The sequence below is a fragment of the Tyto alba genome, unplaced genomic scaffold (genome assembly GCF_018691265.1).
Source record: "Tyto alba isolate M040663 unplaced genomic scaffold, T.alba_DEE_v4.0 Super-Scaffold_10, whole genome shotgun sequence".
In the NCBI taxonomy this organism is placed as follows: domain Eukaryota; kingdom Metazoa; phylum Chordata; class Aves; order Strigiformes; family Tytonidae; genus Tyto; species Tyto alba.
This window is the reverse complement of record NW_024881262.1, coordinates 20,260,523-20,276,178: the sequence shown is the minus strand read 5'-3', so window position 1 is coordinate 20,276,178 and position 15,656 is coordinate 20,260,523. Positions and strand designations below refer to the sequence as shown.

Sequence of the window (15,656 nt, the reverse complement as noted above, 5' to 3'; positions counted from 1 at the left end):
TTATATTAGCTATGCTTAAATAAAAAGGTATAAACAACTTCTGACATAAGCATATCACAATAAAACTACATTTTGTTCAGGCTCAATGACATAAAATAAGAAAAAAGCATTCCTTATTTTATAAAGTTCTTGAGAATTGTTTCTTTGAAGAGCAGTCAGGTCTCATCTTTGACACATCTTCCTTTGCTCTGTAATTCTGTTGTACTAGTAGCCTTCTCAAACTTTTTGAAAGAACACATAGTCAAGACTAGAAGTTTCCTGCTCTTAGTCTCTTTTCAATGAACAGAATTATGTTTGACTCAACAGGACATCCCGGTGACAAAGGTGAAACTGCAAATCTTTGAGGCTAGTTCCATTTTAAACCATAGTTTATAGTTTAATTTGTAATCAAAGCATGTATTTTCTAATGCCAATTTGTCTTATGCTCCTCCACGTCAAAGAAAAGGAGGGAGTCTGCCCATCGTATCAGCTCCTTGCATTACATAGTTCTAATAAAGATTAAATTTATAATCATAAAACCCATGTTACATTATGGGTGTTTAGCAGATAGACATCAGTGCTCCTAAAGTTTGACAAGTTTATATAATCATTTTGAAATAAAAATGTATTACTGTAATACTATAAATATGTTATTGTAGATGTGTATTTTCTGTTTCTTTGAGCCTCATTTTAGTACAAGGAAAAAGTCTATGGGAGGCAAATAACTAGTCAAGTAGAGGACTCAACTGAACACCCACGTGAAATAATTAGGAACTGTCAAGCAACACATGAAAGACTATATATTCCAGAGGTATGTAAGTTTATTTGTTCATTATTCTGTTCTGAATCTAAAATATAACCCAATTAAGTCCAATTTGCACTTGTAGGAATGCTGCAGGTCTCCATCTTCTGGAGTTTTGGTGGAAAAGAGAAGGCTGGCTGTTTGTTCTAACAACACTCACAAGCTTCAAACAAAACTCAAGGCATTGCCCTCTTGAACACCAAAAATGCTTAGGAAACAGCTCTCCATCTCCCTCCAAAAGTGCTAACTGAAGCATGTAACCCTTCCTGAAAGAGGGGACTTCTTGGTCCTCAATACACCGATCAATACACTCAGACTGGAACAGCCGATAAGCTAACTTTCTCTGACACTGAGGGATCAAAGAGGTATTGAACTTAAGAGCAGCACATAACACTTTATTATCCACTCTGACCACCTATGGACCTCGGAGCATCCAGCACTTCCTGTACTGAAATAATACATACTACTTGACTAAAACGCAACAACTACTCCACTAGAAAGCTCTGGATTTCATCTTCTAATGTTTCTGACAATTCACCACTAGCTTTGGTAAATTATTCTAATTGTTAACTATTCCTGAATTTTCCCAGGTGCAGCTAGCAGAAATTGATTTGTATTTGTCCTTCACAAACAGATTAGAGATTCCAGTATTTCTCATAGCAAAGATAGTACATCTTCAAAATAATCTTTCAATCCTCCTTTTGGCAAGATAAGACACACAGATCATTAAGTGTCACTGAAGGCATTTTATCCAGCCCTCTGGATACTAAGATATGTAGTCTTTTCCCAACTTAAAAAAAAAAAAAAAAAAAAAAAAAAGTAAACAAAACCCAACCAACTACCAACAACAACAAAAAAAAACACACACACACACAAAAAAAAAAATCACAAAACCCATAACACAAAAGCCAGTAAACTCATTTTTCAAAAATAATTTAAAAATTAAGCTATATGGCTAATTACCCCATATTCTTTAACTTTCTGTAGCTTATTAACCAAACAGGATTTCTTCATAGCTAATACAAACAGGTTTAATTTCATATCATGAAATCTTTAACAGCTACAAAATCTTAATTCCAATTGTTCAGCAGAATTCAATCTCAGCTAAGCATCTTTTTTGACAAAAAAAGTCAGTACCATTACCTGTCTAATGCTGCATAAAGTACTATCTTCAGCATGATATTTTGGAAAAAAAAGATTTTACATAAAAACCCCACAGTGTCTCAACACACATCTCTCTTCCTTCTGAAGTTAAAGCCTTTGGCTAGAAGCTATGCAAAAAAACACTCTCCTGCATCCTCAGAGCATGCCCACCATTCTGGGAATTTAAACATATAAACTACCTAAATAAATTTATCCTCTTCAAACTCTTAAGCTTGAAGAACAGCAACTACATTGGAAGTTCGAGGAGGCTCACCACAGTAAGCAACCACCACTATATGAACTAAAACATGCAAGTAGCATCTGTAACATGCCAGAGTGAGTCTGACCAGATTATTTTTTAAGAACTGCAAAAATCAACCATTTATCAGATGCATTTTTTAAGAGATAATGAGATAACCTGAAAGAAGAATCCAATTATAATTTGTCACACACCCGTGATAGTCTCACATGCACACACGGAATTCAAAACAAGGGACAGACAGTCACCTCTGGAAGAAGACTGATAAACATGCCTTGCTTTTTTACCCCTCCAGCTAATTTGTTTGCATTTGTCAAAAGACAACTTACTGCATCAAGCTAAATGTGTGAAAATGCTGAATACCCACCATATACATCAGAATATCTCTAATCATCACCATTGCAGTTTGATGATCATTCCATGCTTGGTTTAGTGTTTGTAGAAAGTTGTTATTCAAGGAGTTTAACACATCTTCCCGCACCTGAAGCAAAAAAAAATAGTATATTGTCATAAATCCAAGTCAGTTTCTCTGGCATCATTTAAATCTTAACACGCTTTGCTTAAAAAAAAAAAAAAAAAAACAAAAACAAACTATCTTGCTTCTCTGTGAACCTGAATATTATAAACACATTCTTGCGAAGTCCTCCTGGGTGCTGACAATCCCTACTCACTTCTGTGTAAAAATAGGTCTTCACACAAGTAAGAAAACCCAGTCTAAAAAAACAAGAGCAACAAAATAAACATGGATATTACATTTCAAAGGAATGCCCGAAATCTCAAATGCTACAAGTAATTTTTTACAACTCCTCAGAGGTTTAATTTCCTATGCTATAGTGTTTCAATTAATGTTAGCTTTACTTTCACAAGTAACTTCAGAATATTGGGTAGCACTGGTAAATATTACAAACAGGAACAAGTACACGTGGAAAATTGGCCATGATGACATTTATAAAGACATTTTGAGGTAGCAAAAAGTTACAGCAAACCGACCTGAAAGGAAACAGTCACCTGTTAAAGACCAGACTCTTCTACTAACAGTTCATAATCACCAACAAGACAACTCCAGGAAACAAAAGAAAATAATCATTGTTTTTACGAACTTATTTGCTAGTTGATTCATTTGTACTATCAACTTAAAGTTTTATTTCTTTTTGACAATACTACTCCTTACTAATAAAAAGAACATTCAGTTTCATGTTTTGATTTTCATGCAATAGGCATATACTACAGTGCTCAAGCTTTAAACTCATGTAAAGAGAAACCTGAGGGAACGTAAAAAAATATTCCAGAGTTAAAAAAATCCGTGAATTGACTTTTGACATAACATGCAGAATATGTTCTGCCCTCTGTTCTAACTGAATGTTTTTGGTTTTGTTTTTTGCTTTTATAGATTTGCATTTATGCTTGTGCAATAGCATACATTTCAGTATAGAGAATGCAAACAGGAAACAAAACACACACAACAAGCAGCCACAAGTTGCACCAACATCAGAAGCAACCACCTGACAGACTTCACTTTGTCATTTAAGTTTTATTAAGTTATTAGGCAAAACCAGCATAACAAAAAATTCAGTCTGCCACACTACTATATACACTCCATAAACTCAGATGAGCAAACCAGAAACACAGCATGGCATATCATACGAACACAATGGTCTCTTCTCGAGAAGCTGTGGAAACTTATCCCCGTAATATTCACCTTGTTACTTAATCTAGGTATGCTTGTAGGTTGTTCAAAGGTTTCTGAAATCTTCAAACACCTACTCCCCACATCTGAGTAAGGCCTCTCCTCCTTGCTTTTGGAAAACACAATATGCAATTGTAAGTCATAACCAGCACTGCTTAGCTGCCTCATCCTTTCTGATAATGATCATCATTTACCCTTTTGATCTCCCAAATGTGTGGCCTATTGTAATCCAATCTATGTAGTTTTTAGCTAAAATGTAAATGTGCATTAAAAACTTCACCAGCCATACCTTGTAAAGAATACACAGAAACTCCCAGAACAAGAGAAACAAACATGACATGCTTGCTTTCACTTCTTTACTCAATATGGAGAAACACTGAAAACATTATTTGTTAGATCACCCTCACTAGTAAAATCTACCAAACCAAAACTAAAAACATGGTTAGTTCACAAGCACAGATAACCAGCGTAGGATTGATCAATTTTACCCAAGTGTATGAGGCCATCACAGAATTCTTGAAAGGTCAAAGATTTATTATTTTTTTTTTTTTAAATAACACAGAGGCAGTGTGCCTTCATAATTACATACATCCATCACTATAATCCTACTTAGACCAGCCAGCGACAAATCACATACTAACTAGTAGCAAAATGGTACCATGAGGTAGCAATGACAACTTGCTTCGAAGCAGACACAGGAATGCTCGGATTTGTGCCACCCATGCTCCATACAGTACGTGCCATGTAGCTTTCTGGAAATGTGTTTTAAATCCAGGAATGGGTGCTGTACAAAACTACTTTAAGAGTCTGTGAAGCATCTCAATTACATTCTCCTAGGTTTATTTTAAGCTGCAGACAGATTTGGGAAGCCGTTCCTTTACTTGTTACAAAAGCCAACCGAATTATTGCCTGCAACAGCTGTCTAGTTAATAAGCTTTGAACACATTCCTTGTATGGGCCATGAATACAACAATATTAGAGAAAAACTACAATAACACACAAAACATCTTAGCCATGCAAAGGCACAGAGTCAAACCACTTTAGTGGAATAAACTACAGGAAGTTAAAAAACCTGGATATCTACACTCTTCTATAGAAGGAAGCCCTTCAGAGACACAGCTGCTGCTCTTCCAAAGCCTTAAGAAAATTTTGATCTCAAAGATTTTTATCAGCAGAATGTTATTCTCAATTAGCTGAGCTTGTAGTGATTTCTGTGACAATCTTTGCAGCTATGCAGTAAATTGGCAGGCATATCCAGCTTAAATAGTGCTGTCCATATATAGTTTCAGAAATAAATTAGCAGTTTCATGACCTATGTAAGGTGGTCTTGTATTTGCAAGGATGAAATCTTGTATGTAACTCCAGGTCCAACTGTATTTTATACTGGATATAGCTCTTATGGAAAGATAGCACACTCCCCCACCAATCTCTTAACAACAGTTTGTTGGCATTAGCTTTCAATACCTTTAAATAACTCTCTATTAAGTGTACACAAAGCAGACTTATGGCCTAATATTTTCTCTCTTACAGTGTTTGGTCTGACGCAGCAGCACGAATAGTTTAATTATGTAATTTCCACTACTGTAAGGACAGCCAGAACCTTCTGTGGGAAACAGCAGTATAGAATGGCACTTTCTGAACTAACACCTCAACATCTCAGGACTTTGATTAGAGAATTTCTTCATCTTATACAGAAGTCCAAGTAGTCCGAAAGATAGTATTCTAAAATCTTTGAGTTCTAACTAAATTAACATATTAACTATGACTTTACCAGAAATGTCTGTTAACCCCTGCAGCTATCTTTTTGCTGAAAGAAAAAAACTACTGAAGAATACAGATGATTCTGAATTGCCTTTACTTTCTGGCAATTTCCTTACTTCTTTTTGCCCTCCATGTAACTGCAGACTTGCACAAGATCATCTTAAAACATCATTAAGGGAAGATAAAGGCAGATAACACTTCATACATTGTCAGTCAGGCTTACAGTGCACCCTAATGCTCACTAATTAATTTCTCTCTTACACAACTCACGTCATTCCTCCCTGTTTCATAGATGTTATGGAAATAATTTCAAATTCTCTGTAGGAGATTCCTATCTTCTTTCTCCCCTTCTCTCTGCAACACCACGACAGCAAATTTTAAAGCTTGCCCAGGATCCTAGACATTTTTATAAGCCCCAGAGTAGACATGCTTCTGTCACCTCATACCTTCTGCACTAGCACCCCACACAATTCCTTGTGCACTTAACAACACGGCCATAATGACTGGCTCCATGCCCCCCTTACTGAAGGCTTTCTTGCATGTCTGCATTTATTATTATTCTGAAATAGCATGCACTAGTTGCTAGCAAACTCCCCCAGTTGTATCAGCAAAGATCACCACGTTGTAAAACATTCAGCGACAGTAACAGAAATGTTTGGTAAGATCAAGACATCTTATAGAACATGAGAATATCACAAACATCTCTTCCTTTTCAGTAATGCTCTAGTACCTCCATTCAGACCACTGAAGTTTAGGACAGTGCTTTACATCTCTGAAGCTCTCACATACACTGCACAGAAAAAACAACAAAATTGTACTGGGCTTGGCCAACAAATCAATCAATTTCTTTGTCATACACACACAATTTACAGGATGTATATGATGTTGCATGTCATAGGTTTAGATTTCATTAGACTATGAAGTGTTCATAAAAACGAAGGGAACTTTACAAGTATTATCCTGCAAACTTAACTTCAAGATTTTCTTATTCTAACACAAGTGATGTTGCTTATTGTCAAATGGTTTAGAGTGCTGTAAACTAAGCTCTGTGTGTTTTTTTTAAAAAACACTTTTACAGCGTTTGTGTGAAGAAGCAACAGATTAAGCTCAAGTGCAAAGGAAGAGAGTCCATATCAAGCTACAAGATTGCCAAAAAACAAGAAACAGAACAATGAAGCACCAGATGCTCAAGAATTAAATGCCTGAATTAAAGGTTTCAGTACTTTTTATTCAATGGCATTTTTAAATACAATTCTACATGTACTATACTTTAATAATGATGTCAATACACAGACAAAGACAAGTTTTAGCATGTCCTTACCCTGCAGTAAAAACAAGGTAGCTCAAGACAGCTGGCTCCTGTCAATGGTGTAGTGCAAGCGACCTGGCTTACTACTGCCTTCATCAAGCAGCCACAAGCCAGTGGCCGTAACTACACACCACTGGAGTCCGCAAGTTCAAAACCAAGCATGCTTTATAGTAACTTGCTCACATGCTTATATCTCACATTGATCATGTTTGCACCTGTCATTTTATTTACAATTAAACAGGCTGTAAAGACAGTGCACAGTACTATGTTTTCTTGTTGGAAAGTTAAATAATTTTTTCTTTAAAGTGCTGTGTTTCTTTCTAATAAAAATGCTGAGGAAGCACAACTTTCATCTAGCTAATAAGCATAAAGCATAAATATAGCTCTTAACTGTGCCACACCAAAAATAAAAACTTTTGCTTTCCAAGCTTGAAAACTATTTGTAAAAACGTCTGAACAAATACCATGCCTTTACCTAGTCTCTTCATCTATTCTTAATTAACCAGAATGACTAGACTACTAGAGGAATGTAACTTTTTTGTACAAAGATAGCCAGCAGATATGGATAGTAAACAGCAATTCTGTTTCAAGGATTCTAGCAATTCAAAATTTTGGTTTGGCTCCTCAGGAGATTCCCTGAACTGACTGCAGTCCTTTACTAAAATTAAGTTTTTGCACATTTTTATTTTGATAAAATTTAGTAGATTTCATGAACAAAACTTCAGTTGGCAAAATCTCCCTCTTCTGAACTCTAGCATCCATCATTGATTCTCTGAATAGAAGTTTAGAAACACTTGTGATGAGAACATTTATTATTAATTAGCTACTTAACATTTAACAGAGAATTGCTCTTGGAAAGTAACACTGAAAACACAAAATTCCTCTAAAATTTCTGTTACACGAAGTGTGAGGTTAAACAAAAACTTTATCTGTCTTACAAGTACTAATGGCACAATCATAAAATGCCATTATAGAACCGATCCTATTCTTAATAAACAATGAACTGTTTCTTCCATACTTCTATCTATAGCTGCCTCAACATAACATCATTAAGCAAACCACCAAAAAGGACATGGAATAGCTTTGAGAGCCTACAGAAGTTTTCTTAATGTTCAGAACTTCTGGACAGAAGTCACATTTTCTTTTTTTTTAATCTCTTCCTGGGATTATTTAATTCATAGATGACATCATCAGGCATCTGAATAGTTTAGTCTTTTTAATTTTACAGCATTTAACTATTAAAACTCAGTAGTTAGCCCTTCTATTTAAAAAACTTTAAGTCGTCTATTTATATGTTATCCATACACAGAGATATAATATGATTAAGCATGTTAAAGATCAGAATACAAGACCATTAGAGAAGGTTTGGGGTTTTTTTTAAGCATCAGATACAATGGCTGTGTCAGAAAGGTGTTTCTCTACACTTGTATCAGTGCAACCCCTTCAGCCAGTGCAGTGACAGTACAAACTCACAGGATCTTCTGCTCTTTTGTCTGTTTGCCACAATCAGCATCTCAGAATAATTAATTTTGCATATGGGTAATTTTTAATATGCAGCATAGTTAGGAACAAAGATAAGAAGCTTTCCTCAAATTAAACCAGGATAAACTAAAGTCTAGGAAAACTGAAAGTCTAGTATCATGATTATTATTAAGAATAGACTGTAAACATAGGCATATACAAGAACAAGACATAAAAAGCCTTAGCCCTTTTCCACATTTTATATGAATAGTACAGACTATGACTGCACAGATTATTAAGACAGAAGTGTTTGAGAGTCACAGATGTGCTACAGTTATAGAATAGAGCCATAAAATATTTAGCCACTTCATACAGGATGTTTCTTCTTGTGCAAACAGTAAAAAAAAATCCATATTCAAAGCAGTTTAATACTACACTTGTCTGGGCCACACCCTTGAAAACTAAGATTTTAGAAAAGAAATAACACATTTCTCTGCCACAGCAGTAACTCCAGTTAGAATGAGCAAAAAGTTCCCCAAGCATTATGCATTATTTAGACATAAATCTCCCATCCACCTTCTGTAATTCAGCCAGAAGTAATCATCCAAGACATATGATGGTGTATGACTTTCCTTTTCAAACTTTGTAATAACAGGACAAAAACCTGACACTCCATCTGGACCCAGAGCCAGTATATAGGATCAAAGTGGACACCCATCTCTTTTCGAAGATAGGCAGCTATGGATGTCCCTGCAAGAAGTAAGGAAGGTATCCTCCCTACTTAGGGCTTAGGATCCTATTACCACAAAATATTATCCGGACTCCTAAAAAGTGAGTTTTAACTTTTTTTCAATGACATACTACTTAATCAACCCTAAACGTTCCTCAAAAACACCGAGGAGGTGGTTCCATGGTTTAACTAACACAAGATGTGAAGAGCCCTTTCCTCAGATGAGACATCTTCAGAAACAAGAAGTTTCTGCATGTCATTTTGTTGAAAAGGCTGAAATGATAGAATGCAGACTACTCAGGACTTTTGTTGCTGCTGAGCTGATGTTTTTGTACATTGCCTACCGCCTCTTTAAATAGCGTAATCCTAGCACAACTCTCTCATTAACTTGTGAATTAGTTCATTAGCCCATAACAAATAGGTTCTTACATTGGTATTTATTTTGTTGCACATATGAAAAAACTGACTGGAGAACAAACCAAAATTTATTCTGAGAAAGTCACAAAACACCACCAAAAGGCCACAAACATTTTTTTAAAAATTCCCAGCTCTCAACAGCTATGATCCAACTAAAGTTGTTTCCTCTTAGACACTTTCAAATACTTCCTATGGCCCACCCTCCATCAGCAACTTACAACAAACAGTATCTGCAATATGAATTCATTTAAACTTGATGTTAGCTCTAAACTTCCATTTTCAAGGGTAGCAATACAATTTCCAACACAAAGCAACATAATAACGTAATAAAGTTAGATTTTTTTTTTGTCATTAAAATAACTGTCCAGGATTCTTTCATACAAGACACTTCAATTTTAATTCATAAAATGACATACCTTGTTTATTAGATGCTCAGTGACCACTTCTCTTAGTCCAGTGTAGAGTTTTTCACCATGTTTATGCAACACCATTGTATATGCATTCCTATACAGCTCCTCAAAACTGAGACCGCTATTGTTCTTACGCTGGATCTCTTGGATTGCATTTTTTAGAAGATCCCAAATGCTGTTCACATATTTCTCATCCATAGTCATCTATAAAAATGAAACAATTATTATTATTTAGAATCAAGGAAGATCACTACAGAAAGTTATCTTTAGAAGTTGCAATTCCAGGAACAGTAATTGTTTCTGCAAAAATGTATTCATTCCTTTATCACAAGTTTTTTCAAATTTTATCAAAAGAAAACATTATTTATTAAATTAGTAGGGATTTTAAGACACAGTTATGAAAATTTTAATTTTTGAAAGTTTAATGTTTTTCTCCTTCAGAGCTGCAAATCCACAGAACCCAACTCCAGAGCATGTGCAGGCAGGAAGGCTGGTAATCATGGACATGAGTATCTTCCCTACTCCTCCCCCACAGTGTTCATGATTGTCAGATAACTTTCCTTTGCTAGCAACAATGATCTGCTTAACGAGACTCCAAATCAACTTGTACAATAAAAGCTAATAACACCCGACACAGTTAACAAAACTTTAGTAGTCATCTGCTTGAGCTACCTCAGTATTCTTTGTTTACAACAATGTACTAATGGCCAAAGAATTACCTGCCTACAATCTAAATACTTACAGGTGTTGCTGAAAAACCCCACAAATGTAAAAAATTAACATTTGTATTCAATATATTTCCATTGCACAAATATGGTTATATAAGTTGCTACAGGATATACATCAAGCACTAAGCAGAATATGCACCCACTTGATCTGTTATTCAGACACTATATACTTCAGTAAATACACCCTGTAAAAACTAGAGCAATAAAGAAAAATTCAGAGAGAAACTCTCACAAGAAAGAGTCTTAATATAACAGTAAACCAACTTTTGTACTCTACTACCCAGTGCTTAGTGTGAACCATTTACAGTTATGCTCTACCAATACAAAGGTGCTTCAAAATATGATGCTTTACAGACAAAGCAGTATCTGGGGTGACAAACATAGCAACGAAACATCAGATGTCAGTATTGCTTAGTTTGTGATTTAGCCAACTTTCCTTACTCAGCTGAAAGAACCCCACTCTTGAACGGAACCAAATTTGAAACACGGTGTTTAAAGTTAAGTTTGGTTTAGCTTATACAAAAAGGAACTGATCTGGCATTTTAGATCTAAATAAAAAGGCTGAAGAGAGGAAAAAAACTGATATTCCTAGAATTACTGTGGACAAAAAAAATATCCCTGAGTCTGCCAATAATGTCAGAGCAGCCTTGAAAATAAGAGCTGAAAGTAGTCAAAGAGTAAAAAATAGTGGTATGACATTATAGAGGAAAATCATGACCAGCTGTGATCTACCTCTCCCTCCCCCTTCTACCTAAAAAACACTAAGTGAATAGAGGAAAGGCATGGAAGAATAGCTTTGCCTGCATTTGTAATCAAACACAATGATTAGCAGAACTTTTTTTCATTTAAAGCACATTTTTACATAAAATTTCAAAATATCAAGTTTTCTAGGCATTATAAATAAAAGTACAGCTCACAGTAAGGATAAGCCATTCACACTGCCTTGGGAAGGAATGGGCTACTGAACAAGATCAAAATGAGACACATACTCCATCTTCCTCATCTTTTTGGAGTTCTGCCTAAATACAAATATCTTCATGATAAAAATAATCCTATTTACACTTTTTCTACTCTCCTGATACCAGATCCACTAGCCAACTAATCTGTATGTACCCAAAACTTAAGCGATATGTCATTGTATATCTAAAACCAACAAAATCACAAAACACATTAAAAAATTCTTAGCTCTCTATCTTGCAAAACCAAAACCTCAAAGTAACAGAGGTGGAGCGTCATCTCCCCCTGCTTTTTGCTTATTCTGCTATGTATAATATTGAAAGGTCAGTTATTTTCTTTTTAATTTGCATTTGCCACATCGGAGCCTCTTCAGGGAAATTATTTTCTAAAGCCTTCCTGAACAAGCAATTTTACAAGTACTGATAATGAAGGCAACCATTTAGAATTGCAAAAAGCAACCCAAGTAAAACGTTTTCAGTTTTCCTTTCAAAAGAAATGAGGTTTTGTTTTCAAAGACTCAAACGAACACTTCCCAATGCCATTTTCTCCCCTTGCTAATCAAAAATCTCCCAGCCAACATGACAACCTTTTTATCTCAACTGCAATTTAATTGCTCACTGTATTTAAAAAAAAAAAAAGTACCATCTGTAAAAACAGGCAAACCACCGGCCACTAATTTGAAGAGGTGTTATAGCACTGCTGTTTGTGGGTTGGTCAGCCTGTAAGCATTTTTGTATATTATAGATAAGAAGTACATCTAATAATTCAGATCTGTAATAATTTGGATAGAAAAAGCTAAAAGTGAATGGTTTAATTCTTCTGCTTTTAATCCAAATGCTATTAAAAAAAAAAGGAATGCTTGTAACATTATTTGCTTCAAACTCAGTGAATACAAACATCAACACAGAGCTTTCTGCCACTTAACAATTCACATACCACAAGCTGCTCTGGAAGCACAAAAAAGATCCATAAAAGGTAATTTTAAGGAGTACACATCTCCATGGGTTATAGAAATATTTGAAATAGTATTATAAACTTATTACCTTTTAAGATTAAGCATGAAGGACTCTGCTTCTCAGTGCAGCTTCCTATTCTGCTACTGACTTACATTAGATTACTATCTGTGAGGTTTTTTGGGAACAGGTTTGCTGAAGTTCTGGGTTATCAGGTTAGAAGAGCACCACCTTCCAAAAAACATCTAGCATAGCTACCTTGTTTGCAGCAGCGTTTTCTAACAAAGACTTCTAATACTTTAAATATCTCCACTCTATCAGACAGTAAATCACAGTAGTAAAGCTTTAGCAAAAAATTATTATTTCCTCTCCACTGCTGAAAAGCTGTTTAGCTTTTGAACAGAACAGGTCTTCCTGTATCACTACTCTCAAAGTTATGCAAGAATTGCAATGACCAAACCTATCCTTGAATTATTTAACTCAGATGTTCACCCCTTTTCATCTTTCTTCCTTAAGTCAGGCTTGCATGCAGATTTTAAAAAACCCCAAACACCTAAGGAATAATTTTGGCACCTTTCAGAATTCTGTACAAAAGGATCTCTAAAAACACTGCTGGAGAACTGTGATCCTAAGCCCCCAATCTAAACCAACAGTGAAGATTTATGTAACTCTCTAGATCACTATCAACAACAAAGCCTCTAAGTGATCCACTTCCACAAATATGAATACAGGATCAAAGCCCAAATGCTCTTCCATGCTGACTCCCCGATTTCTTCTAAGGGTTGTATTTTAAAAGTGAACTCCACAGTTGTTATACAGTTGCTTTGCTTGTGCCTTCTATTCTTAACAGATTTAAGCAGAAACTAGACTACTGCTTCTGATGGTGCTCTGAAAACAAAAACCACCCAGGTTCAGAAAAGCTTTCAAAAGCAAAACCCCAGTAATTTCAGTAGTGTTTACATCCAGATTCACCAAGATAGTAAGAAGCCAGTGTCCAAAGAGGAAATGTGTTAATGTATTCCAGTTTATCTGAACATTACTTTTCTTGGGGAATGGGAGAGAGATGAAGTCTGTTACTGGCAGCAGAGATAGCTGTTTGTAAGAAGCTGCTAGTTGGAAAACTTCCACAAACCGCTGCCCAAATGCTAATAATTCAAAGATGCAACTTGAACACAAACATCTGAACTCAAAGTGTAGCAGTACATCTTGAGGAAATTAGTCTAAAATATCAGTGTACATGAAAGTGTAATTGTTTCACAAAAAAGAAGTCTGCAGAGGACTCAAAAGGTCATTTATTCCACCATATAGCCACAGTGCAGGATCAGATAGATGCAAGCCCTTTCTTTAATAATATTTGTCTATCCTATTAAAATCCTCAAGACTGAACAAACAATTCCTGTCAGCAATCTATTGCCATTATCACCTGAAGAGCATGACACCAGCAGGTAAAGCTAGTAACAGTCCTGAATGTACTTCTCAGCGTCTCTCTCCTAGAGGCTAACACTGCAGCCACCACCTCTTCCGAGGAACTTTATCACCATTAGTTAAATCAAAAGGGGTGAACAGCTAAGCTCCAACGGTTCTGGTATTAACATATAACTTCATACAAAATATTATCATCTCCCTTCTAGTCACAGTTCAAAAGAAGTGCAACACCCTGTCCCTGGGGAGGAACAACCCCCTACATCAACACATGCTGGGGCCAACTGGCTGGAAAGCAACTTGGCAGAAGAGAACCCGAGGCTCCTGGTGGGCAACAGGTTGACAAGGAGCTAATGGACACTTGAGGCAAAGAATAGTATCTCGGGGTGCATTTGGAGGAGTGTTGCCAGCAGGTCAAGGGCTCTATTCAGCACTGAGAGACACATGTGGGGTATTGTGTCCACCTCTGGGCTCCCCAGTACAAGAGAGACATGGATATACTGGAGAGTCTCCAGTGAAGGGCCAGTAAGATAACTGACTGGAGCAGCTACTATGAGGAAAGGCTGCGAGAGTCAGGCCTTTGTAGCTCAGAAGCCTCGCGGGGATCAAATCAGTGTATATAAATACACCTAAGGGGAGGCTGTACAGAAAGAGGAGCCAGGCTCTCTTTAGTGGTGCCCAGTGACAGGACCAGTGACTATGGGCACAAACTAAACCACAGGAAATTCCCTCTGAACATCAGTAAAACTTTTACCATGAATGTTACCAAGCATTGGCACAGATTGCCCAGAGGTTTTAGAGTCTCCATCCTTAGAGATATTAAAAAACCATCTGGACACATTCCTAAGCAACTGGCTCTAGATGATACGGCTTGAGCTGGGGGGTTGGACAAGATGACCTCCAGAGCTGCCCTTCCAACCTCAACCATTCTGTGATTTGGCGATACACATTACAGCTATACACTGAAGAAGCCAGAAAACTAGGGCTCCCTGAGTGCGACCTATCAATACTGCCAGTATCAGTCTTCCAACTAAAACACACTGCAGGATAACAAAGGTGAGCAACAAAATGCTTGTGGTCACCAGTGGAACATTTGTTCTATAGCTTATACCAGCTACAGTTAAAGAACAATATTAAAACTCCCATATTCACACAGAACAAACAGATCTACTGCTGGAAATTGAGATTACTTTGCATAGGAATAAATACTTTGGGGTGTAATTTCCATTCTATACAATTAGTTTTTACAACACTGTTTCCTTTGAATGCAACTTCATTTCATATTCTTGTCAGTTGGTCATTTTGCCCTTAATGCTACAGAACTTGCTCCCTCTTATATATGAATGCTTCAAGTGCTGTGAATTGTAATGAAAGGCAGTTACAGGAGTAAACTGTTAAGAACTGGCTGAATTCATGACAGTTTACACCAGCATACTTTTACTGAAAGTAGCTACTTAGTCTTCTTAAGCAATAGATGGTTAAGAAGGGAGTAAAGAAGAGGTAATAAATGTCCTACAGAATCTCAGTAGGAGTATCAACAGAACTTTACCAACCAGCAGAAACAGGATGCACATGAACTAGTATTCACAAGACTAGTGACTAGACACCGTTTCTCAGGCTTTTCGCAGAAGGAGTTCC

At 36.3% G+C, this 15,656-nt stretch overlaps 1 protein-coding gene across 1 annotated transcript in view; it reads right to left on the bottom strand.

The window, feature by feature from the left end:
• CUL3 (cullin 3) overlaps nt 1–15,656 on the bottom strand; it is a 59,389-nt gene that overhangs the window by 29,804 nt on the left and 13,929 nt on the right. The window contains exons 2-3 of the mRNA XM_042796556.1: nt 9,965–10,162; nt 2,551–2,664 (exon numbers count right to left, since the gene is read on the bottom strand). Coding sequence (XP_042652490.1) covers nt 2,551–2,664; nt 9,965–10,162 — 312 coding nt within the window. The remainder of the gene's footprint in view (nt 1–2,550; nt 2,665–9,964; nt 10,163–15,656) is intronic.